This window comes from Pollicipes pollicipes, unplaced genomic scaffold, assembly GCF_011947565.3.
Source record: "Pollicipes pollicipes isolate AB1234 unplaced genomic scaffold, Ppol_2.1 Scaffold_7261;HRSCAF=8764_pilon_pilon_pilon, whole genome shotgun sequence".
Taxonomy (NCBI): Eukaryota; Metazoa; Arthropoda; class Thecostraca; order Pollicipedomorpha; family Pollicipedidae; genus Pollicipes; species Pollicipes pollicipes.
The window spans coordinates 57,123,313-57,150,284 of NW_023597054.1; the positions used below are offsets into that span (position 1 = coordinate 57,123,313).

At 54.1% G+C, this 26,972-nt stretch overlaps 1 protein-coding gene across 7 annotated transcripts; it reads left to right on the plus strand.

Moving 5' to 3' along the window:
* The first annotated feature begins 6,074 nt into the window (after window positions 1-6,074).
* LOC119112445 (uncharacterized) lies at window positions 6,075-26,332 on the plus strand. Of its 7 annotated transcripts, none has more exons than XM_037236634.1 (3): window positions 6,077-6,134; window positions 16,630-16,766; window positions 17,557-26,332. In XM_037236634.1, the coding sequence occupies exon 3, from the start codon at window positions 17,563-17,565 to the stop codon at window positions 25,798-25,800; it is 8,238 nt and encodes a 2,745-aa protein (XP_037092529.1). In that variant the 5' UTR covers window positions 6,077-6,134; window positions 16,630-16,766; window positions 17,557-17,562; the 3' UTR covers window positions 25,801-26,332. The 7 variants fall into 7 exon arrangements, with proteins under 7 accessions (XP_037092533.1, XP_037092529.1, XP_037092530.1 ...); XM_037236635.1 differs by lacking the exon at window positions 6,077-6,134 and adding an exon at window positions 6,796-7,038; XM_037236636.1 differs by lacking the exon at window positions 6,077-6,134 and adding an exon at window positions 11,280-11,451.
* Window positions 26,333-26,972: the final 640 nt, after the last annotated feature.

Consider the following 26,972-nt stretch of genomic DNA (forward strand, 5'->3'; position numbering starts at 1 on the left):
AGCTTTTCTAACTTCTTAACTTCTTGCCTACACTTTTCTTAAATCTTTTAGAATATCTGATACTTGTTTCAATAAATGCATGTAACTATTCATCCATCTTTCCATTGTCCTGGTTATGCTACAAGGAATAATGCTATTAGCACTGTCGTTTTTATGTTCATAATGTTCCTTGCAAATGCGCTTAATAACTTACGTAATTATGAAGCACTGAAGGCATTAATTTGTGCACCTTGGTACGCAGCGGAACTTCGTGTGCGAGGGTTGAGCACGCGGCTCTGTCTCCATCACAAGTAGCTGTTTTTTTTGTTTTACCACCAGACTCTTGACGCTATTCTCATGACCTTGAAATTCGTATTGATGCGCCGTGGTAGGCGTCTTCTTGTTCTGCCGATTCACTGAGCACGAAACTGACCACCAGCCCGTACTCATTGACATCCCTACAGGTTTTGGAGCTTTTTTTGTTTGCTACACACAGCATCGCCTTGCATAAACCTGTTTTGTTTCTCTATATCATGAGCCAAATGGGCATTACAGAAGATAAACTGGTACATGATCGGCCAAGAAGGTAACAAATTTGAGTGGAGCATTGCTTTTTTCCAAATCCTAGCGCTTGACCTGAAATCGGTCGCCACTGGAGTACATGCCGTCGTACATTGCCGAAGAAAATGGCAAATGTCTTGAGTTGCCATTTTGAGTTACCACAATGAGACACGCGCTAATGAGAGCTGCGATGCGTAGCTCGTTTACACACACACACACACACACACCACACACACACACACACACACACACACACACACACACACCCCACCACACACACCCACACACACACACACACACACACACATATATATATATATATATATATATATATATATATATATATATATATATGGCTGGAATCGCTAGCCCCTTGCATTTCCCAATTTTGTTCGCGGGGACGTCAAAACATGTAGGACCCACGGCCCCCACAAATTGCATGTTATCATTGTGACAACCACACACAACAACGACACCATCCACCACACCACAACACACACACAACACACACACACACACACACACACCACACAACACCACACACACACACACACACACACACACACACACACCCCACAACACACACACACACACCCACACCACACACACCACATATATATACATAATATCATATATATATATATATATATATATATATATATATATATATATATATATATACGCCTTGGAGCTAACCTCAGGACACAGATGGATAATGATGCTAGTTATTCTACGACAGCAGAACAGTGTACGCGCGCCGCATGAATGATCCGGTCACTGATGCAAGGGCGCAGCATGCTTATCACGCTCTAATTCACTCCGAATAAAACCGCAAAGTTGTGCCTGTCACTTGCATGCTGTCGTGAGCCCCCGTGTCAATAGCTGAGTATGTGTCGTGCTGCCAGTCTCTTTCTGCGGTCACACATGCACAAGCTTTTGTTTGGTGGTTGTTCACCGATGCTTCCTTCATATTTGACTGCTAGCACTGGGTCTACTTGACAAACAGCAGCAACAAATTCTTGCCAGACTGTTGCCCACGCGGCACCTCTCCGAGCAGATAAGTGAGAATACGCGCACGAAAATAGTCGAATTCTGCTTCGCGCATGTGCAGACCGACCCCGTCGAGGCCGGGACAAAGCGGCACGGCATGTCTGCTCACCAGTGACCTTGCAAGGTCAGGGGAGGCACCGCGCTGTTCATTGCTCTACCTGTCCGCCGCTTGGGGAGGTGCAACTGCTCCTTATCAATTCATCGCTTTAGCTGCAACACGTGTGACGCTGGGTCCGTGCTGATGCAAGACCAGATGGAGCGTGAGTTGATATCGCCTCGCTGGGTCCTGGGAAGACTGTGACCGCACCGTGATGCTTATGAGGTCTATGAGCTGTGACTTGCCAATTTGTGATTTCTCCGTAGCTGAGAAGACCTCAAGCGTCCCTGCCACGATGTTGTCGAAGCTCGATACGTGATCTAGCATTTTCATGAATATCATTTCACTCGCCACGTTCATTTTTGACATTGGCTCGGAAGGTCCCGGGCACGCAGCGTTACAGCTGCATGCTCGGCCGGCCTTGTCGTCATCAGTGAAAACAGCTGGGTGCAGGCACCCGACGCCGACGATCTACAGGCGTGTCACTTTTTGCCGTTGTCCTCTCCTCGCTCTCCGACATACAGACAGAAAATGGTCAACACCCGTCAGTCATTCTTCCGTCTACACAAACGAACGCCTGTTGGTCTACTCCGGTCTACAGCTGCATTGTCCTGTTTCCTGAGGTTTTTTTGTCTGGGTACCTATATGGTACGACTAGAATCAAAATTTGAATGCTGGCAAATCTGGTAGTAGCTGTGCAATTTTGCTCAGAGTGCAGGTGTGGCTGTGGGCTGTAAGTCTTCGCACTAAAGAACCCGTGAGTAGCAGACTCGAAGATGGAACCGAAGTTCGGCACGCTAACGGCAGATGTCTGGTAAAACACCACATCGTTCAAAAGGCTTCCGTCCCTCTACACATCCCCAAATCACTGCACTTCTCCAGTTCCTGTTTTGTCACTAGATGGCAGGCAGCGTCAGCAGCCCGCTCGCCGACTGTTCCATCAGCTGACCGGGCCGGACCTAACGTCGGCTCTCAGGCCCAGCGCCTCCGTCGGCCAACGCGCGGCGCGCCGCCGTCTGTCGCGCTCGCACGCGCCGCCGCCGCCGGCTAATCACCTCCCCGCGCGCCGAGCCCAGCCGGTCGGCCCGCGCCGGTGCCGGCGCCGGCCGCCGGTCGTCACCTCCCCGCCGCCGCCGGCTGGTCGTCACCTCCGACGCCGGCCGTCGGTCGCCGCCGTCCGCTGCGCGCTGCACAGTCGCCGTTTATTTATATCCTGGCCTGCAGACGGCCGCTGCGCCGGCGAGAAGCCTGCTTCCGGAGTGGCGCCGCTAGAGGGCGCCTGTCGGCCGCTCTATTTTCGGCGGCGGCACCGGCGCCTATCGGTCGCCCCGCGTCCCCCACCACCAATACCTGCAGCCGCGGACAGACCACCCAGCCGGGAGCGCCCGCACCGAGTCGGACCGCATGGGGCCGTCAGTGACGTCACTAAGGCGACAAGACGAGGGGGCCGGTGGATGCGGCGCTTTGCATGGATGAGTACGGCCGGCTCGCTGGCTGCGGTGGCAGTTTGGCAGGTACATACAGCGCACGGTGCGGTTTTTGGAGCGGCCAACTGTGGACGGCTGGTCTGGGTTCGTACCCTCCCTCAAGGCTGAGCTCTGTGTGTCGTGAGGTGTCTGGCCTTGGCAGGCCACTGTCTTTTCCCATGTAACTCTGGCATAGCTCGTTACTTTCCGTGTTTGAATAAAGAAGATGAAGAGCAGCGAAACTAAGTGTGATTAGCCCGCAAGCAAAATCACTGGGACCCATGACAAAGAAAATTTGCTCAGCTTCACGTAAGCACACAGTTTGGAAATATCGCGTTGCGTACATGCCTATGCTTATGTTTGTGGCCGACCTGATGCAATTTAAACACAACATGCCGTTTTAATTTACATATGTCATCGCCGAACAATCTTAGAACTAAGAGAATGTCATCGCCATGTTCCAGTAACGCAAGTGGATGCGGATGATTGAAAATCCCCACCCTCAAAACAGTCGATTTACGATGCAAAAACCTGCACGCAAATTTGTCTACCAACATTCAGGATTTCATACGCGTATAATCCCACATGTCATCACCCTGATGAAATGTTTTCTGTGGCAGAACGCATTCAGATAATACCTGCATCGATAATGGGGTCAAGGAGCGGCAGTGGTGCCGTGGTATTTGTCGTCGCACCAGACAATGTGCATAACCTTCATATTCATGCACCAGACAACTCACATCGCATATCACCTAGCGGCATACATCAGATAGTACATACACACACGCATACACACACACACACACACACACACACACACACACACACACACACACACACACACACACACACACACACACACACACACACACACACACACACACACACACACACACACACGTACGCACGCAACCAGCGTACAGACAGACAGCGCAGCCAGCTGACACATACGCCAGACAGCTCACACGGCTAAAAGGCGCCAGACATGTCACACAGTCGGCACGAGAGGACTTCACGGGCTCGGCAAAATCATGGGTGGCAATACGGGACTGGTAGCAGGCTGGGTTGGGACAGATTTGGGAACGATTTTCGGTAAGGGTAAGGGCATGAGTAATAAGGTTCCTACGAAACATCGGGTAGGCACTACAGGGCATACTACACAATGTTACTGCTTGCACTTTAGCTCCGTTCAACATAGTTTTGCAATTATCAAAGTAAAAAGGCATCTTTGGGCACAAAGAGCATTTTTCCCGAAACTCTCCGATAATTTCAAACTAAAGTGCTTTGGGATGCAAACGGGTGGGGGACAGGTAGGTACAACTGATTAGGCCCAGGTAGTGGGTGGGTACAGGCACAGCCCCATGGGTAGCTCAGTTAGGGCACCATGCCGCTGCCTCCCAGACAGCTCATCCAGCCGACAAACGTCAGACAGCAGCTCACCCAGCCGACAAACATCAAACAGCATCTCAGCCAGCTGACAAACGTCAGACAGCAGCACCTCAGCCAGCCGACAAACGCCAGACACCACCTCAGCCAGCCGACAAACGCCAGACAGCAGCTCAGCCAGCCGACAAACGCCAGACAGCAGCTCAGAGAGCCAACAAGCACCAGGTAAGACAACATGCCACCGACTCCCAGACAGCTCACATAGCCGACACATACTATAACATACCGAGCCAACAAACACGGACGGCTGCCTGCACACACCGGCCAGTTCACTGAGCCGACACACGTCACTCACCGCGCCTGGCGGCGCGGCCGCCGGACTGGTGCGGCCCGGCGGCGGTCGTTGATCTGATGGCGCACAATGGGAATGACCTGGTGAAATCCCCACCCATTCCTGGCGGCGAATCCAGCCACGACAATGGGCATCCGACTCCTTACATGCACAGGCAGACCGGAACAGCGGTGCGTCCGCGGAATTCAGAGCGATGGCGGAGCGCTGGCGGTGAAATGGCTCGCGCCTCGATGAAGTAAAGGCACGATCTGAGGCAACCGCCCAGCTGGCATCGACGGCGCACGCGCCCCGCGCGTCGTGTCCCGTCTCGCCCCCCCCCCCCCAACCTGCCCTAAAACAGCGTGCCGACCGCTACACTGACCAACAATGATGGACGGTGTGTCGTACCTCCAGGGAACCTGTTGTTAGATTGTGTCACTGAGAAGAGCCAGAAAGATCCTGCCATTAAATTTTCGTTTGAATTCTCAGGGGCCGTTAATCTACTCCGGTGAGTAGATTGACGGTCCCTGAGGATGTCCCTGAGAACGCACGTACTTGCTTAATGGCAAGCGCGCGCGTTACTGAGCGGTACAAGATCGATGTAACAGCAGAGGGATCGTGGCAAGGCTAATCACTATACACTGATGCTGTTTACATGTCATCAGCCCATGAACTGAGCTACTGTCATTTGATCACCCGCTTGCCTTCAGCATAGCAGAAGTTATTGTCAGAGCAATTGCTGCTAACTAGCCTGATATCGACTCGGCATCGGCACCCCGCTGACGTAATCGACTTCCCAATGTTGACCTCGTGACCTGACCCAATCTGTATTTTCACCCGACCTACCCCTCGTCATTTTAACTCATTGGAGGCTGAACGACAGCGGGTCAAGTTGGAGGTCACGTGTAAACAGGGAGTGGCGTTCCTCCGCCCAGCCCCGTCGACACGGCTGACCTGTCCGGGCTGACCCGGTCCGGACCGGCCCGCCGCCCGGCCGGTCACCGTCGGCCGTCACTTCCGGCGGTGGTGACACGGCCCGTGCCCGGCGGCTGTAATTGGCGGGCGGCGGCGGCGGCGGCGGCGACGGCTGCGGCCGCGCGGCCACCAGTGCCAGGTGTGGAGGCCAGGCGGCCGGCGGTTCGCGCAGCCAGCCGGCAGGCGGCGCGGACAGCGGCGGCGACCGCGACGTACGGCGCACCGCGCCAGCAGCGGCCAACACCCGGCGGTCAGCGCTGACGAGAGGAGCGACGAGCGGCGCCGGCACGTGAGTCGGGACCGACAGCGGAGAGCGCAGCGCGCTGTGCGTGTCGGCGGGGTGCGACATACGAGGCGTGTGTGGTGCCGGAGCCGGCGGACGGGAACCGCGTGTCCCGCCATGTGTCCTGCACTGAGCTGTCGCGTCAGGCGTGGGTCTGGTGGAAACCTATGCGATCTCTTCGCACTAGCAGATGTACTTGCTGATGATCTGTCGATATGCCATGACCACTGAGCACGCATGCTAGTGGTATGCATGGTATACATGCTGACAGCACACATAGTGCACGGGACATTTTGCCATATCTGACACACGTTGCCGATAAATACACCTACGAAAGGAATTTGGTCGAGGCAGCACATGAAAGCAGCTCGTCCCATCCAAACTAACCGCCACGGAAAGCTCGCGACCCTAGACACATTCCCTAATCTGCCGTCTCATCGGCGCAAACCAGTCTACACCGCCGAAAAGTCTGTTAACAAAGCGTCTGTGCCACACTCCGTCTGTCAGCACGTCATGGCCACACTCCGTCTGTCAGCACGTCATGGCCACACTCCGTCTGTCAGCACGTCATGGTCGGGTGGGAAGCTTGCTCAGCTCGTGATCACGCCGCTATGTGCCGGCACGGCCCCGCTGAGCACGCCGATTCATGTCGCAAGCGAACCCGGCTGCATGGCCTCCGTTCGGTAGTGTGGCGCCTGCGCGCCGGCCGGCTGGTGTCATGGGGTCGTGCAGAAGGGGTTCGGGCGGCGCCCGTGCAGCTGCTCAGTTGCGCGCCGGGTTGTTGGTGTTGTGACTCACATGGGACAGAGACGCGCCCAGGACCCGTGAACAGGAGACATCGAGTGTCCAGTCGCGGACAATTGAGCGGTTCACGGATATTCAGTGAAACGTAAGATCGAGCAGTGCCCAGGTAACTGTGATTGAGTGATGTGATGTGCTGTGATGGCTGGATTTACTGTGATGAAGCTGGCACATCACCCTATGGCAGATTGCCGTCTATTCCAGGCCCTAGGCCATGTTAATCCGAATTCCGTTCAGTCCAAAATCTGCCAATACTGCGGTAACCATATTGGAGGAGAGAACAATGACACGATGCCAGCCGAGCCGACCTTGCCCTCAAAGCCTCATGGCTCCACCCACTGAGCCAACTGGGGTGGGCTAACAGACGGGAACATATTTGGAAAAGTGAGCGCTCTTAAATTAGCTCTCAGGTATGCTTATGGGGATTACCAAAACGCACGGACCATGTAGTCGTACCCCCGAGGTCAAAGAAACAAAAACGGCCGACATTGCATTCAGTGGCATTACAATGTCATTTCGGGATCGCACAAAAGAATGCTATCACCGGACTTGCTCCATCATCTGGATGCCAAGCGTGCGTCGAGCATTGTCCACGGAAAACGGCATCCGATTCAAATCCGAAAAAGCGTCATCTGCGCGCTTCGAAGCGCTCCTCCAGCCGCTGAGAGTCGCAGATATCCCAGATTACGCAGCTAACCCCGCCAATCGATATTCGGCTGGATAAGCCCGCGCCTATCGCATCGAAATGCGCACTTGTATGAGCCGGACGTGGTGCTCAGCTGTTTGCATTTGTTACCAATCGGTCCGATACCCGAGTTGCCATTTTTCACTTGATATGAGCCACTTGATGCGAATGCGTCATCGCTCGCGATTTCCCAAGGCTGTTTGATGTGTCAGCAGTAGTCTAAAGAGCCAGGATGACAAGATGGCAGCTTGTCCTTTCGGAGCGCAGCTTCATCCATTGTGTATGCCTCCCTGGCATGATGACCTTGGCCGTATATGTAGATAGGGTTTCACAAGGCCGGAAAGGGGTGGAAGAGGAAAGGGGTGGAAGGGGGGAAAGGGGTGGAAGCTTTGGAAAGGGGTGGAAGTTCGCAACGGAAAAGGGGTGGAAGTTTGTTTGAGGTTCCCACCAACATGGCTGGTCTCAAAGTGTTGCTTATGGCCCTGAAATTAGTCTTTTTTGTGAGCAGCCCACTCCTTCTACCGCATTAGTCCCAATTTATGTCAGCGGAGGCCTCATGTCTAGTCCAGGGGCCCTGGACTTTTTTGGAAACATTGCTAAAGCTCGTTTATCATTGTTGCAATACCATTTCTCCAGTAAGGTGTGCAATGCGAAATCGCCCCGTACGTAGTGAAAAAATTTTGGCCCAGGGGGTAACGGGCATGGACCCCTTGGCTCCCCTTGGCTACGTTCCTGAGCAAGGTGGGCTTTGCACACCCACCTCTTAAATGAAAGCGGGCGACGTCGCAACCCCTTCCTTTGGCTACGTCACTCAAGCTGGCTATCGTTGGACGATGACCCAGCTACCTCCAAACAAGCCTTACTGAATTAAACGCAGAGGTCGCAGCATCTGAAGATGACAGACAATCTGAAATGATGAAATTTCGCACATAGCACGTTTCATTCAAATTATTGTTAGTTCACTTAAGCTCGCTGTAAAGTCATTGGGCCCTACCAAAGAGGTTTCCTTTTTTGTGAACTCAGCAGGAGATTCCTATTCAAACCGTTATCTTTTCAAACGCAACGAATCCCAAGCAACCCAAATCCAGATGCACACGTCCGGATGCCGGTCGTTTAAGTGCGTACTAAAACACTGCCATAATGAAAACACCATTGTCATCTGCTCACCTCCCGTAGGACCCATGCAAAGGCCAAAACGCTGCGAAATTATTACATTGGGAATTGCAAACCTCTAGCAAAAACAAAAGCCAGAAAATGAACACAAGAGTATCCCTAGGTGTTCCACCTAACTGACTCGCGACCGATATGTTTGTAGACCCGGTGTTAATTATCTAGGCTTTAGAGCGCATCGACTGCGCTCATACCAATGAAGTGCACTATGGGACAGGGTGCAAATGGCGTGAATTATAAAAGAACATTGTCGACCTGAAAGATTCCGGAAGGTGAGCACAGTATTATGGTGAACAGTTTCAGGAGTACTTGCATAAAAAACAGTCATTTAGGTTCTAGGTCTAAGTTATCAAATTTGTCTCACCTTTACACCATCTGTAAAGCGCATCACGCCCGCGTTACGTGTTTTCTTCGCATGCCTACGTAGATACTCCCTTGGAATGTCAGATCCTTGGCAGTCCCATTTGGTACGCAATCGTCCAGCTTGAAGAGCATGAAGGGCGAGATGCTCGCCCATTCCCTCTGTACACCGCCTGCAGCTCCGTGGCACTCTTGCATGGTCCATTTCGCTGAGGCCCGCTTGTAACGTGTCCCACGTATTTTCAATGAGGTTCAGTGTAGGGCAGCTCCCGGGCCATACCGAATTTCTCCTTTCTGTTCCACCACCTTCACATGCGGACTTGTTTTGATATTATCCAGTCATAGTACCGCTATGCTGACATTGGTTTGAAGCCATGTGCGCGCTCCCCATCCCCTTTCGTAAAGCCTGAACACGCCTTTGTCCCCGTGCGTATCAACATTTTTCTCTAGGCACTGGATGAAGTGCACGCTTTTGCTTATAGATACCGGGCAGTATCTCTTGTATGTCTGCATTGGCGACCCGTACAGCACTCTGCACTGTATCGGAATTCCAAATATCGTATTCAAAGAAAGCACCAGTCACTACTTTAACGCGCGCTCGGGTAAATTTGCCCGCCCAAAACACGTTTACAGAACAATTTCCATCATCCACCATCAGCGTAGCCGCACCAAACTTTGCACAGCTGTAGGCAACTAAATGATAGATATTTCATATAAAAACATTGGATGTATCTTGTAAGGTTGCTGGCCGAGGAGAGGTCAGAGTCAGGCTGCGACTGTCAGCGAAGGCAATGTCTAGGAAATCGTTCAACATGATGCTACAACGGAGTGTCAGATAAAGCCATCCATCGCTGAAGTGGTTTCTTAGACAAACGGACAATTGAATTCAGGACTAAAACGATTTTAATTGATCTTGGGCCAGGTATGAAGATCAAACTAAGGTCAAAACCAGCCTGTTTTCACTAGATAGTTTGCTTTATGGGGTAGTTTCGGCTGCTAAATTTCGATTTTCGTGATAACAGGGACAAATACAGCATCTTTCATGGACTTTTTAAAGATCAGAGCAGGTAACTGGCCTAACATTACCCACAGCATCCTTTTGTCTTAGGAAAGTGCCGCCTGACATAATCGCTTATTGAATTTCAATAATCAAAATAATGTCGTAGGTTTTTGGTCACCATGACCTCTTTGAGATCAAAAAAGGTCAATGACTTAAACTGAGCAGCAAAATTATGCTTAGAACAGGTTTGTAGATTCAAGTCGATAGCAAGAGAAGGTCAAATCTCGCCAAAAAAACTGTCTCGCCAAATTTGACCGGATGTCCCTGCCAACACCGATAAACGAGACTGAACGACCCTTGCGCATGTCATGTGCCTGATCGTAGCAAAAAGTATTTCGGAAAAGTTAGAAGCTTGAATGACCTGCTCCAGCCCTTTCGGATAACCAAGGGAGCCTGCTCCGCCGTCCACTGTCGGGAATAGGGTTAAACGATGGAAAATTTGAAATTTCCACATTGCCAGGCGCGCACATAAAACAACAGATTGCTTCTCGTTGCCCGCACAACGAATGAGCTGTCAAAACGTGGTACAAATGGGCTGACAGCAAAAATACACGCCCTGGAAACGACCACACCTACATAGCTAATTGAGGCTGCACGATACCCGTAAGCGGCCGAACATCTCTTTCGGAGCCTGTGAGCGACGACCAACGGGCCGCCGGCCATGCGTGGTCAAAACTGATCGGCAGGCACGCCACAGCGCCGGAGGGGTGGTGTGGGACTCAGCCCGCCCGGTCCTCGTCACGGCCCGCTTTCGACAGATGGTCTGGGTAGCAGCGCCCGACGGCAGGGACCCAGGCGAGGGGCGTGTGTCGGTGTCATGGAGTTGACCGGTCCGGTCACGGTTGGTGCCTAGACTGGTTACGAGAACGCGGTACCGGTGGGACGCGAGGGCGCGAAGGCCTACTTAATAGGACGACTGATTTTATACGACGCCTGCCATCCCGGTGGGCCGGTGTCAGTGGTCACAAAGCCCGAATGCCCGACCTGCCAGTGCCCGTGCTGTTTAAGTCCCGCACGCCTCGGCCTGGGAGGTGCTGATCTGACCACGTGGTCAGCGGCGCAGCGTGGCGCCAGCTGACGGCGGCAGGCCTATTTTCAACCGCACGAGCCGGGGGGCTTGTGCGACGCCCAGCTGTGACGTCACACACGTCCGCTGAAGAGGCGGTCTGGAGGAGAGCGTTCGAGAGTCGGCCAGAAGTTAGCTGTGTGTATTTGAGCTTCCTCAAGAGACAGCACACCAGTTCAAGGTGAGGGAGTGCCAGCATATTCGTTTTCACTCCAGAAGAAACCTTGATCATATGTGTTTGGTGACCTTCAGGGGCGTATCCGGGTTTTATACCAACACAAGCCCACAGCCATGCATACAGTCTAGATGCATGTCTGGACATGACAGTGCGAATATGATGAAACGTGCTGTTTTCCTGTCTTCTGCCGACTTCGCCGATTGCCAGCGGGTTGAAGATCTGCTTTGACACTCAGGTGTAGATCTTGCTCAGCGAGCGAACATGGAAAGGTGGGACACACGATCACTGTCGACTGACAGTGCAGCACATTACACTCAGCCGTCTGGCCTAGCCGGTGTTTGCAAACCATTCTAGCAGCGTTCGCCACTGCCGACTAATCACGCCACGTGACACCCTGTGCCATAAGGTCAGGTCTCGGAGTCTTGCGCTGGCCACAAACGTCCATATATTTTCGTAACGGGCACGGATTTACGGGACGGAACAGAAAGCTTGGGTGCCGGGCCGCCTCGTTGGCACAGTTCCAATTCGCCCTACGGAAGCACCGGTTATTTTCTTTGGCAGACGAGGGCCTTTCTCAGTCCAGGAGAAGGTAAGAATATCTCGCGGTCATCGGTATTGCGGTACATAGGCTCAAGTTTCATGCACATCCAATCGCTGCAGCGGTTGTTTTACGAGGCAAAGATATGTTGAAGCCTGCCGACGTAACGCTAACAACATCGATAACAAAAATTTCAGCAACATAACAGGGTTCAAGATTCCACGGTTCGTCTAATCTAGCATTAGCATGCTTTCTTCTTCAATGATATGCTTGCGGTTGGCCCGGATCATTTCTTGTTATAGCAAAGCAGTGCATCAGCTCATTGTATGAAGCATTCACCGATAGCCCAAAGGCCCGGCAATGCGTGTCGTATTGTTCCGCGCGTCTCACTCGGCCCGGCAGGTCCGTGCCGCACAGGTGGTGCGGTCATTGGACGGAGCACGCCAGCGCTCCGGCTGCATGCGAGATTCTCATCGTGCAGACGCCCGTTGTGGGTTTGGCGGGCCTGTGTAGGTCTGTGCTTGTGTGAGACAGCCCGGCCCAGTCAGCGGCGCGACCCCTCCTGCCACGCCGATCGCTCCGTGACTCGGACTCAGGTTCGCGTGGCGGGTGCCGTGGCCATGTCGATACCCAGAAGCAGCCGTCCATCGGAGCGAGCCTGAGCCCGCCTCTGCCGCGCTTGGAGGCGGCAGAGAAGGGCAGCAACAGCCCCGCACTCCGTCTCGGGTCGGCCAGGGCTGATACATCAGGCCTGAGGCGCCAACGCCGGCGGCCAGTCAGCCGGGGCCCCGGGGTCGGAGGCCCGTCAGCCGGGGCCCGGGGTCGGAGGCCCTGCCGCTGACGCCGGGGCGCGCTGACGGACCACACACGAGCCAGCCGACCCAGACCGGCCGACTGACTGGACCAACCACGCCGCTCCTATCTCCTGGAGGTGACATCACCCGTCTATGATCGCGCTGACGTCATGGCATGAGTCACTGGGAGCCGGTACACGGCCGGCAGTTGCACGGTCACGGCCAGGTGTCCGTGGCGGGCCTGCAGCGGACTGCACACCGCTCAACCACAGCCAAGCACGGCCACGGTCAGGTGTCCGTGGCGGGCCTGCAGCGGACTGCACACCGCTCAACTAATGCCAAGCACGGCCACGGTCAGGTGTCCGTGGCGGACCTGTAGCGGACTGCACGCCGCTCAACCACAGCCAAGCCGCGCGGCGCGAGGCCCGCCGGCCAGGGACCTTGCCAAGAAACAGGGCGGACGGTAATAAAATAGCGAGCACTCGGGTAGAAAGCATAGTTCCATAACTTTTGGTTTATGCCGGGGTGCTTTGATTATTGGTTGGAAAGTATAGGGCTTGATTCTCAATCACCAGAACCGCTCAGAAGCCCTGGGATTTTTTTACCACGGTAGAGTGAACTTTCCTGCCATTTTTCCCGTTTAAGTGTCCGTGTGGGCTTAAGCTTTTTGTGACCAGGCGTGAGCGCTTTAACGTTCTGTGCCTTTGACCGGGGATTGTCTGGTCTATTGTCCGTCAAGGTCCTCCCTGACACCTGTCATGCAAAAGGCCCCCCAAAAAATTTTGGAGTGAAATTTTGGCGCGATTTCCTAACTGCCAATTGCTAGTCGACCCAGTCGATACAGACACGCGTAAGGAACACGGGCCATTGTGAAATGGGGTGGGGCGGACTTGGCTACTTTCATGGCACTGCTGACATATTTCATGGCCATTTTATGTCAGCTAACGTGCATCTGCCCAAGGTAGCACTGTTGCCTTTAAAGAAAGCTCGTCTTAGGCCTTACAGCTCCTCTGGCCTTGTAGCTCCTCTCATGCTGTTGGGACGCCTCCATATTTCGTATGGAAGCACAACAGATGACATCAAAACACTCAAAAGGGGTTCCGGCATTCGACAAGCATGCCCAGCCTGTGTCGGTGACAGCCCGCTGCCGAGCCGTTATCTCTCTTGAAACAACGCACTGGGGCGTTTACTTTAAACAAAGCTTACCTCACCTTACCTTACTTCTAACGACGCGCTTACCTCATTTCAAACAACACACACCCAGTTTCCGTATGTTGGATATGTGCCGCGAAAACAATGCGTGGTGTTGACTGGACTCTAAAATCAACACATCCTTTTTTGGGACGGTTGGACGCGACGTTGGAATACTTGACCCGCGCCAGCAGACGTCTGAATCTCTGGCGGGCAGAGCTGCTGACGCGTCCGGGCGCGGCATCGGCCCACGCCACACTCCCGCTCGGCACGGCGTCCGTCGGTTCGGGACCTGGCTCGTCATGCTTCGGACGGCCACCTGCAGCTTGATACCGGCCTAACAGCTTGGGCTTGGGGATAAATATTGCAGGTCATGCCAACACATGACTCAGTGAGGATAAATGTCTCGGGAATGCGAGTTACCAGCAATGAACGGCGGCCTATGCAGCACTCACGGTTATCGCGTTATCTTCCCCACATCACGGTATCAATGGCACACACGATGACATCACGTCCGTATCAAGCTCCACGTCTCTGCTCGCCTCTCGGATAGCCGCCACACCCTCAGCGGCCGAGTGGGTGCCGTAAAGTAGCGCGGTCCCAAGTGCTGTGCTATGACATTCAGCTATGAAGAAGACGTGCCCATTCATTTGCGTGTAACACATCATGGATGTAAGCAAAAAAGCAAAGCATGATGCATGCGATGATTGGTGCCGGCCGGTGACAACGACCGAGCTGGCACTACTAAGAAGGCTCTTGGCACATCGTTTCGGTAAAAGAAGGGACCGGGGCGCAGCGGCTGGTCCAGACTGGGGCCACCTACGGTCAATACTTCTACCGGAACATCGTGCACCACCTGGCAAGGTTAGCGCGGCCACCAGCTGACATTTGTCTGAGCGCCATGCATTTAGGCTGCACATGGCCTTAGTTTCCCCTTGCATGATTTGATAATATAGGTTTTACCGGGCTGACAGTGAAAATGCCTGTGCCCCGGCCACCGTTCCGAAGGATCATAAAGGTCGCTCACCAGAAGTCATCGCTGTTCAGAAGCGAGTGTGTACAAGGGAAGACGCATCTGTGCCTGTTTCAACCGCTGCTGTTCTTAAGAACGCGGTATATCACCCTGTATTCACATCATCGATGTTTGTACTGCTTATGAAAAGTAAGCAGGGGAAAGCAGTAAAACAGCAGTAAAATAGCAGTACACATGCAGCGCAACTTATCAACAAGGTCCCAAATTTTAATGAGGTTGGAGGTGCTACAGCATATTTTATTCGCTGATTTCTACAACCACCAGCATTTTCTGGTTCCAAGGGCAGCTTGTCAACCCCAAGTCCAACAGAATACTCCAACTCCAAGCCCCGAACAACATAAGTATTGGTCCTTTGGGACTTAGTGCTCAGCCGTCGCGCTCACGCTAGGGACAACACTTCCCAGCATTATTGCAGTGTTAGGCGAAAGCTCCTGTATAAAAAATAAAGAAGAGAATGTTGAGAATATCTCAAAATTTTCCACAGGCTTAATCCCAGAACAATGTATCAGAAGACACAGTAAAGTTTATCATGGCCAGCTTCTTCGCCTTCGCAGGTAGGTGGGAGTTGGCACGTCCCCCGCTGCCGTCGCACGCAATGTGCTAGAGCACAGATCACCAGAAAAAAAATAAAGTAAAAGCCCTGCACATGATCTCATACTTGTGAGCTCTTGTGAGCCCCTTGTGAAGATGGTTATTGATTGCTTTTAATTGAGCACGATTGGATGATCGATCGATAGTTTTTTATCCCATTTTGCGGTTGAATAGCATCCAAATGCCACCGTGGTCTTTATTTGCAGAAAAATACACTAGACACGGTTGAGTAACGCGTGGGCTAACTTATCCTTGCCACCTTGAATAAACGGTAACTTCATCCACACAGTCTGTTTATTCAACGACTGTCTATGTCGTCTTATTACTCCTGCGACTTCTTTGCGAATCTAATGTTTTGTTAAACCGGGAGCTTGCGGCACAATCGGGAGGCTTCACTCATGGCGCCTTGCATCCGTCCTCATGGAAAATGAAATTCAGTACAATACACGTCTACGTTCGAAGATACACAACCTATTTGTAATTCATCTGCTTTCTTAGAAGCCATGATGGGTTTGACATTGTAGTGAAGTATGATGGGAACGGCCTAAGTTTTTTTAAAGATGTAGTCCGAGCCTTTTGATGGAATGCATTTCTGGGATGAGCGTCCATGCAAAACAGTGCTCGTTAAGTGAGACCTGACTCGATGGTAGAAATCCGGGTGAACGGTAGAACTCTGCGGTGAAAGCTTGATCTACCGTAATGCTTTGGCACGGTCCATTCTACCCTCTGACGTTAAGTGACCGTTGCGTGACGACTGCCACCGGCCACAGGCGACGTCAGTCGGAGACGAAGGGCGGGCGCCTGAAGCGTCTCGCATCCATCTCGCCACAGGTGTGTGAATCGGAAGGCAGGCGCTCTAACCAGCCGCGCTTTTGGGACGTACCAACTTATAGTGCGGGACGGGACCTTTTACAGCGTAGTTGGTAGGTATATCTTACATTCTGCTTGTGCTTTAGCCGCTCTGGCCACTCTGGTTGTACCACAAAAAGGGTGTTGAGGAATGGAATGAACGCATTTTGTGCCCTGTGTTTCAGAGTGACAGAAATACTGGGTGGTGTTGATTGACTTCTGCGAAAAAATCCAACCAAGAAGACAGCTTTGAAACGTCAAGTTTCCTATCATAGCCAAGTTGTTTATGACGCTGTTGATCATTTCATCTTAGTATACTGAAGTAAGTTATTTTCAACACGAGAACTCTAAACTCATTGCCCGAGAACACTAAGATGCAGGACCTATCTTGGTGATATAGACTTTCAACACCTTTTAAGGCGTTGGTCAACCTATACTTTGTAAGACGGCCACCGAAGAGCCCAATTCGGTCACCAGCCTTAACCTACTATGCCCTTTCAGCTGTCGACATAGTTGTCGAGAAGGTCGCGCATGTTTGGTTTCACTGTTGTATGTGGGTATATCGTGGCAGTGTATGTGATAATTTTCTTTGGGGAGCCTGGTGTGTTGGATCAAGAAGACTGGATTATTTGTGTATGTATACAAAGAGGAGCTTTATAGACCCTTCATATAACAAGCATGACCCGAGTCGGTCGAACTGTGATCTACTCGTCCGTACCTTCAGACAGTAATCATTCTGCGCCTGGTTATGTGTTACTATCGTATTATTATCTGGCAAGACTGTGTCACCTGGCAGGAAAATCCTCCCTTCCTTGTCCGTGCGTGAACAGGCGGAGATAATCAGGGGACACGGTCCGCGCATGCAGTGACGGTCAGCAGCCTTGTCTGTGTTTGCACCGGCTGGCACCAGTGGGACCACTCATACCGCTCTCCTCTGCGGCCGCAGGCTGTGATGTTTACTGGGTTTGACTATGCGTTGCCAGGGCAACAAGTCAGCAAGCGTCCAACTATGTCCTCCGATGTCCGCAGGCTGCAGTGGTAGGTGGGCCCGTATGTTATTGGAGAGACTGGGGTCGGCAGGATTCTGACCCCCTTTCTCCACTCGTCGGCAGGCAACGATGGGTCGGCGCCAGCGCGGCATCACCGACACACTGCCGCAGACAGTGCGTCGGAACAATGCTAAGAACGAGCGGAAGACGATGGCGGCCCTGGCCGAGAACATCTGGTCGTCGGTCGAGTCGGGCCGAGAACGGCGGCTCAGGCTGGCCTGCGAGCGGCACTACGGCCTGGGGGGCCAGCCACGGGTCCCAAGCAAATTGAATGAGACAGCACTTTCGAGCAAGTCCGCTGATGAAATCCCGGCCTCCAGCCAGCCGGCCGAAGTCACAGCACCCAGCCAGGCGAGAGATGAGGTTTTGGCACTCTGCCAGCCAGTTGACAAAACGTCAACAACCAGTCATCCGACGGATGAAGTCCCAGCAGCAAGTCATCCGACGGATGAAATCCCAGCAGCTAACCTGTCACTTGATAAAATACCGGCGCCTGGGACGCCGACTCCGGAAACCCTATCACCCACACAGCTAAGTCATGAAATTCCGGCACCCAGCCAGCTGCTGGATAAAGTACCAGCGCTAAGCCAGGGTGAACAGCCACATGAGCCCATAGAGCTGAGTGAACAGCCCACTGAAGCTCCGGTGTCAAGTGGGCAGATCTTCGCAGCTCCGGCGCAAGGTGAGGAGCCCGCTGAACCTCTCTCACCAAATGAGTACGCGAGCGAAACCCTGTTGCCAGATGCCAAGGTTCCAGAATCGAGGGAGCAGACTGCTGAAGACCTCATGAAGGGTGCAAAGTCTGCCGCAACCTTGATACCAAATGGTCAGTCCACTGACACCCCTGTGCGGAACACGCAACCTGATGAACCCACCGTGCAGAGTCAGCAGCCTGCCGAAACCCCATCGCCAAGTAAGCAGCCGCTTGAAGTGCCGGTAAAAAGTGAGTGGACCCCGCTTGAAGCAGCGGTACCAAGTGAGAAGCCTGTTGAGGTGCTAACATCGAGTGACCAGCTTGTTAAAGTCCCGGCACCAAGTGAGCCCCCAGCTAAAGCCGTAGGCCCAGACGAGCTGCCTGCTGAAGCGCCGGTGTTTATTGAAAAACCTCTCGAAGATTTGCTACCAAGTGGACAACTTCCTGAGGCCCCCGTACCAAGTGTGCGGCCGACCGAAATCCTGACACCAAGTGAGCAGCCTACCGGAGTCCCGGTAATAAGTGAGCAGCTGGTTGAAACTCTCATACCAAGTGAACAGGCCGTCGAAGTCCCGGTACAACATGAACAGCCCTGTGGAGCCTCGGCACCGAATGAACCGCCTACTGAAGCCTCGGCACCACCTGAAGCGTTTACACCGAGTGAGCAGCCCGGTGAAACCACAACACCAGACGAACAACCCCCTGAGACTCCGACACCGAGTAAGCAATCATTTGAAGCCCTGATACCATGCGAGCAGCTTGTTAAAGTCATGTCATCAGATGAGCAGTCTGTTAAAGTCCCGTCATCAGATGAGCAGTCTGTTAAAGTCTCGTCATCAGATGAGCAGTCTGTTAAAGTCCTGTCACCAGATGAGCAGTCTGTTAAAGTCCCGTCATCAGATGAGCAGCCCGCTGAAGGTCCGGTACGAAATGAAAAGCCATCTGAAGCACCGGTACAGACTGAGCAGGTGGTTACTGCTACGCCGGCAACTGAAGACGCTGAAATGCAGAGTACTGACGTACGTGGCCATACCTCAAAGAAGAAGAGCAAGAAGGCAAAGCATTCCGCTAGCCAGCAAGATCCTCCTGTTCAAGATAAAACGATTCCGCAAAACGAACTCGCTAAGGATCAAAAGCATGGAGAGAAGGTGAAGGGAGAAAAGAGACACAAACGCCATAAAGGCAGGCGGAAGACGTCTGAAGAAGAGCCCGACATTCCTGTCACCCCGACACAGGGGGGCGAAATGGGTGCACCACTAGTGACCGATGTTGCGGCAGTATCTTTGGAACCTTGCACTACAGGTCGGAGTCAGGCAGTAACCGACCAATGTAGCCCAAGTAACGGTATCACATCAACGCCCAGCCCTGCAGGGATCCACTCAAATGGTCTGAGTACAGACTGTGCTTCTCCGGAGCCCAATGCGCTGGAAGTTACGGGCGACCAGTGGACAACTGTAGAGACGAAGAAGGGAAAGCGAAGGAGAAAGCGCAGCGAACGGAAAGGTGAGCCGGAAACGGTCACTCAAGGACAAGAACAGACGCTTGATGCCCCATGTGACGACGGGCTTCAGACAGAAGTGAAGACAGAAGACGCAACGACGCAACCCAGTTTAACGACAGTACCCCTGTCAAACGTCGATGGGTCGCTAAATGCACAGTTTCCTCCAAATGGTACGCCCAACGGAAAGCCGCAAGGAATGGAAGAAGAAATGTCAGGGCATGCCAATGAGCACTTGTGCACGCCAATGACTTCTGTGCACGCCGCGACGGGGGCCGTCTTAGAGGGCACTGTGCCTTCAGAAAAGGGAGTCCAGGAACCAAATGTGACCGCCGGAACAGCAAAGGATGCGCTTGAACAACTGATGTCGTCGGTGAGCAACCTAAGGGAGCAGTTCAAGGGGGCTCTCGAGGCCAAAAACAAAAGAAAACAAGAATCATCGACAGCGGCCGAAAGTGCGATCACTCGAGTGGAACCTGAAACAAAACCAGCAGGCATTTGTGGTGAGGCGCTGGAACCTGCAAGAGATGTCTTCGACCTATTGCTGTCATCTGGAGATGATCTAAACCAGGGTTTTGAGGAATCGTTTACGTTCGAGGAGCCAGCAGCAACCGAGCCTGTCATTCAGAGCACGATGACTGAAGCTTCCGAAGCAGAAAAGGTCTTTTCAGAACAAAACACGGGAAAGAACGAGAACACAGCGCATGACTTCGATTGTCTAACGATACAAGGAGATAATCGGACCGAGGGCCTTGCTCCTGCTTCTGAAAAGGAAGAAATCGCACAAGCCGGTGATGAATACGATAGGCGAGCCATCAAGGAGAAGGCAGAAGCCGCACCAGATGCATTTGATCTGCTTATGTCAGCTGACGACGCCCTGGGGGAGGGTTTCAAGGACGCTTTTGAATCGGACGACTCGCCAGTTCCAGACTGGAGAAGCACAGATGCCACAACAGTAGAAACCAAAGGACAGTTGATCCACGAAATGGGTAAGATGGATACCGCACCAAACGGTACACCGCCGTCAGCTGGGAATGATTCGGGACAGGAGTTCGAGGATGCTTTCCAATCCAAAGATCCACCAATCGAGGAAGTGCACATAAGGGAGACGGAGGCAGATCAAAAATTGGAATCAAAACAGGAATCCACCAAAAAGCCAAGGATGGAAGAAGCCACGCTAGACGTCTTTGACCTCTTGACGTCAGGTGGAGATGACTTGGAGGAGGGATTCAAAGAGGCTTTTGAGTCCGAAAACACATTAAACAAGGAGCCGAAAACAGCAGACAACGTAGCCGAACTTATTGGTTCTGACGTGTTTCCAACAGAGGAAATGGCTGTAACAGAACCAGATATCATTGATCTCCCGACGTCTGTTGGAAAGGACCTGAACGAGGGATTCACTGATGCTTTTGAATCCGAGAAGGCGTCAATCAAGGAAACAAAAGTAGTGGATGCCACGTCCGATTCCAAGGATTCCACAGCGCCGCCAATTGAGGTGCACGATGAGAAAACAGAGGATGTTTTTGATCTCCTAATGTCAGCCGGTGATGACTTGGAGGAGGGATTCAAAGATGCATTCGAGTCCGGTGACGCGTCAATCCAAGTCTCAAAAGTGGCATGTGCCACAACGGATGCTTTCGCCAATGAAACGCCACTAACGGGGCAACTGGAAGATCCAAAAGCCGTACCAGACGCTTTCGATCTGCTGTTGTCAGCTGGAGACGATCTGGAGGAAGGGTTCAAAAATGCCTTTGAATCCGAAGACCAGGAAAAGAAAGCGGCGGAGACCACAGCCACAGCCGAGAAAATTGTGGAGGCGACGGACCCTAAAGACGGTATCTTGAATGTGGTGCCAACTCTGGACGTCGATCAAGTTCCAAAAGTGGCATGTGCCACAGCGGATGCTTTCGCCAATGAGAAGCCACTAAGTGAGCAACTGGAAGATCCAAAAGCCGTACCAGACGCTTTCGATCTGCTGTTGTCAGCTGGAGACGATCTGGAGGAAGGGTTCAAAAATGCCTTTGAATCCGAAGACCAGGAAAAGAAAGCGGCGGAAACCACAGCCACGGCCGAGGGAATTGTGGAGGCGACGGACCCTAAAGACGGTATCTTGAATGTGGTGCCAGCTCTGGACGTCGATCTGGACAGCGAATGCAGATACCTCAAGGCCGAAGGACAGCCGACTAATAAAGCCTCAAAAGCTCCAGAAGAGACAGCAGATGCAGACGCTACTGCCAAAAACGGCAAACTTGGTGACAAGGCTCCGCCAGATACAACTCCGGTGCCGATAGAAGGGCCTCATCTGTCTCAAGAGCAACCTACTGGGCAGGCGGGAGATCCTGCACGACCAACGCTGGACGTTAGTAAGTCAGGTCGAAAGGAGAAAAACAAAGGCACAAGACCTAAGGCAAAGAAGGAAACAAGGCGTGTCCAGAAAGACGAATCTCGTATCAGCAAAGAACTAGCAGGCGAAGATCAGCAAGATTCACCAGATACAAGCGAAGCGAGCGCAGATCAAGCGAGTGAGAAGCACGAGCACGAGCCAGGAGAAAAGGTGAAAACAGAGGAAAACGTGGCATCAAAACCAGATCGCTCCTTAGCAGAAGCGCTGGACATACAGGGTCACTGGTGGTTCGAAAAGGCTGTATACGACGCGGCTGAAGCACGACATTACGAGGCGCTATCACGGCGAACTGGTTCCGATTGCACGGCTACCAGCGACGAGTCTTTGATCCCATCGAACACGTCAAACGAACACGCGGGGTCCGACAAACCCGAACACGACCCCGCCGCGCCAAAACACGACGAGAGTTTGGCGCGCAGCAGTAGCCACGGCAGCAACAAAAGTTTTCCATTGTACGAAGGCTGTTGTGAACATTTCAGCGCAGAGGACGAGGAAGCAAGCGGCGACGAGGTCGTTCTCTGTGAGGAAGACGTCTCTCAGGAAGTCTGGATCGAGAGCAAGTTATACAAGGACACCCATGCGACAAAGAACGCGGAGACGCCGGCTGAAGTGTCTCACAGACCACCAGACAGCGCCACAGCCGTGGACCACACACTCTGTTCAGCTCGCCTGTCTGCCGACCCGACAGCCGTTGCCGAGCCGCTGACCGTCGTCCCCTCGGAGCTCAGCGTGAACGCAAGTGGGCCGCCGCGCGCGTCACCGTCGCCGCCGTCGGACGGCACGCGATCACGGCGCAGCACGTTCAACTCGGCCACCTCGCCCCTGTCGCCGCCGGCGGAGCTGGACGACGTCTACTTCGAGGACGTGGTGCTGGCGGGCAGGCAGAGTGACGTCACCATGGCGGCGCTGCCCGGCTTCACCGCCTCACCGCTCAGCGAGGGGTTGGCGCCGGGCGAACAGCTCGACAGCCTGCGCACCGAGCCCGACCTGGACCTGAGCGAGCCGGGGACGGCCGACACCCTGGACGAGGGTGACGAGGGCGGCGAGCACCCTTTCTCCTACGACAGCCCGCCTGGCCGCGAGCAGCGGCCGGCGGCGCATGGCGAGCTGGCGTCGCTGGTACCGAGCGACGGGCTGCAAAAGCCAGCTGCAGGGTTTCAGGAGCTGATCCTGACGGCGGAGGTGCCGGCGACAGAGCTGAAGACAGACATAATCTTTCCGGAGCTGGACAAGGGTGTGACGAAAGTTGCGTTGGTCTCGGAGATTCCGACACCAGGTATTCGCACAGAAATACCTCCCGTGTCTCTCCCCGCGGAAGCAGAAGCGCTGTCACAGACTCTGAATCCGACACTGATACCGGCTGCAGACATACCAAAGTCCCCTATGTCCACAGAAATACCTCCCGTGTCTCTGGGTGTAGATGTAAATTCAGCTCAGGCTGCACGAGAACCAGAGCCAGTCCGGACGGCAGAAACACTGGCGTCGAAGGAGGCTTCCGAAAAAGCCGCTACGTCCGTAACTGCCGGGCTGACAACACCAGCTCAGGCAGCCCGTGACCTAGCGCCGGTGTTGGCATCAACCCCAATCCAAGGCGGCGCCAGGAGCACTCCCACCACCTCCGACAAAACGGAAGAGCGTCACGTCCACAATGTGTGTGAGTCATCGCCGATGCACGCAAACAATGACGAACGACGTAGTCAAGAGAAAGAAGAAGGTGCGAGGGACAACAACCAGCCAGTGACAAGCTTAGGAGCAGATGACCCCAAAGGAAATGAGATAAATGGTAAACTAGGTCTAAACGAGGATGGCACAGCATCGCCGAAAGACTCCGACGAGGACGCCCTAAAGTTTACTAGTCAGAACGCACCTCGCTCCCCCGTCGCCATTAAAAGGTTAAACAGGAGGAAGAAGCCACGAACCGGAGGAAACAGGAATGATGCAGCTTGGCGTGAGAGGCGGACATCCGCAGAGGAAGTTACATCGCTTCAAGCTGAAGGAGATACCACGAATAATGACCCTACGGGAACTGCAGCAGCTCCAAAAAAGTCACGGCAAGACGTTACCACATTCGCCAGGACGCCATCTACCGACGGATCTGACGGCACGCAGTCGTCCAACACCTCCCATACAACCGTCATCCAATCTGAAGCTAAAAATGGTGTCGTCGACTCCAGTGAGATCATCCAAACCACCAGCCGACAGGCGGCCAACAATCCGGCCCCAGTTCAGCCAGAGTCGTCGGCGGCCGTGAGCCCCGGCCCATCGTCGGAGTCGGGTACGCGGCCGCGGCCGGTCGGGAGCTCCCGGCCCGTGCTGGCCGACCGCACGCTCTTCTTGCCCAGTGACGAGGGACGCACGTACGCCTCGCTAATGCAGCAGGGCGCCGACATGCAGCCAGCTCGGCCCGTCTTCCAGGCGCACGCCTGTCACGTCTGCAAGCGGCTGCACACCAAGCAGCACCGGCTCAAGTCGTGCGGCAACTGCCGGCTGGTGGCCTACTGCTCGGCCGAGCACCAACGCGCGCACTGGCCGCTGCACCGTGCCCTCTGCAAGGTCATCACTAAGCGCATGCGACACCTCGGTACCGACCACCTGTACCGGGAGGCGCTGAATGTGGCCAGCCCCGAGCAGTGGAAGAAGATTCGCTTCAAGCACATGGCCGTGTGCGAGGAGATGCTTGACCGCCCAATGGAGGCCTACGAAAAGGAGATGTTCCTGTACCCACGCGCCTGCGACACGTGCCACGAGACGAACCCGGACAAGCTGCACACTTGCACCAGCTGCCACTCTGTCAGCTTCTGCAACGAAACTCACCTGCGTAAGAACCACGGCAAGTTCTGCAAGGACCTGCGCATGCTGCTCGACATCCATAGTCATCAGAACATGCACGGCGTGTGCGACCCGTCCCTGCCCGACACCGTGCTGACGACGTACGAGCCGCTGCCACCGCACATCCGCGAGTTCCTCGTGGTCGGCCTGCTGGGGCCGCAGCGCGCCTTCAGCATGGGCGCCGTCGAGCTGGCCGTTCTCTCCGACTGCGCCTCGTACCCGCTGTCGCTGCTGTACGCGCTGCAGAACATCCCCACCACGCCCGAGGGCCACATCAGCCAGCTGACCGAGCTGACCGTGCACGTGGTCGGCGCCGAGTTCGCCACCGACTGCGACCCGATCGCGCGCTGGGACGTCTTCCTGCTGAACGTGCTGCCGCGGCTGCGCCGGCTGCACGTGGTGTTCGTGGGGCCCGAGCTGGAGGTACCCGGCAGCCGACCGGGCGTCACTGAGCAGGACTTCACGTGCGCGCCGTGCCGCGCCGCCGGCAAGCGCTTCACGTGCGAGTTTCAGCCGAGCACATCCTACCACACGTACTGCCGCAGCCCGCAGTTCCGGCCGCCGCACGCCATCTGCGCCTTTAACGCTGGTCTGCACCGCTTCGCCGGCCACGAGCGGCGCGACACGTGGCGCGAGACACTGCCCTACCTCGTGCCCGACGGCGTGCCGCTCGTGCTGACCGGCTACACGCTGCTCGAGTGTCCGCAGGACGTGGCACGCATCCAGCTGGAGCAGAAGGTGGACGTACTGCTGCCGCCGATGAAGAACCCATACCGCAGCACGCGCCCGCAGCAGAACTTCCTCAGCGAGCACGAGGCGCCGGTTGTGTTCAAGAACCAGTACGTGGCCTGCCTGACGGCCGCCGCCAGGGCCAGGAAGTAGCACCCATGGTGTCATGCCTGGCGGGGGCATGGTGAGACAACGCGGCGGTCTCAGTCCGGGTGTCCGGGACCAGGCGGCCTCGGCGGTCGGCTGGTGGTAGACACGACGTCTCTGAGACGAGGCCACGGCCGCGCTCCGATCAGCGGCGGTGTCGTGCTGTGCGGTGAATCATGGCGCGGTGCTGCGTTAGCGGTTCTTGTGGTTCTAGGCCAAGGGCGAAAACTGGACTGAAAAGCCCGAAGCCTTTGAACATGTCGGGTACTTCAGCCGCGGCACGCGTTTGTGCTCATCAGGGACGAGGGAGCGCCCGAATCCAGTCGCACATCAATCCAGACTGAACCGTTCCCTGCACTGGCGATGGGAGAGTGGTGCCTGCGAAGTCCGTAGGACAGAGTCCATGCTTCTGAATCTGTCAGCTGTGAAAACGTGCACTCGGAACCATGGGAGCGCGGATCAACGTATTCGGGGTCAAGTAGCTGTGAAAAGTCATTGCGTGTGGTCGCGTGCCTTACTCAATAAACGTCAAACTGCTGTTGTTGAAAAATACCACACTGTCGCCAAACTGCACGTCAGGTGCTGTTTGCGGAGACATGTCCCGGGTGGAGGTTCAGGGTCACGCACCCCAACCGGTCTATTCACACTGCAAAAGCCTGACGTGAAGCGGGAGCAGTCAGCAGGTGCAAGCTTGTAACTGACATCAACCGCAACTACTGTTCCTGAGAACGTTTATCAGGCACGCGAACAATGCTGCAGCACCCACCACACAGTTCGTGCAATTTTCAATAAGTTTCCCCCTCCTTCGGCGTAACAAAAATACACTGGGTGCCGGTTTCTTACCCATCCGTGCCCGATGAGAGGCCCGACCCACGCAAGCGTCTACCCGGTGAAGCGGACACAGCTGCACGCTTTATGCAGAAAACCCGCATCATTGCTGCCATCTCTTGACTACCCATGTCCAAAATGGCACGTTCTCCTCCACCTTCCCAAATTGAATGCATCTGAGCAAACTGTAGATCGTACGTTCAGTTATCCTATCAGATAGCCTCGAAGCATCGCTTGTTGGAAATCAATTTTTTCTTCCTGATTTCTGGTCGACTGATTTTGTCCATGTCTGATTTCAAGTCAGCCCACAGGGGAACATGACTAACTGGTGTCCCGAGCAAACAGCAGGC

Excerpts from the sequence above, each read along its gene's own strand:
- LOC119112445 (XM_037236638.1), top strand. The coding sequence starts at position 17,563 with ATGGGTCGGCGCCAGCGCGGCATCACCGACACACTGCCGCAGACAGTG.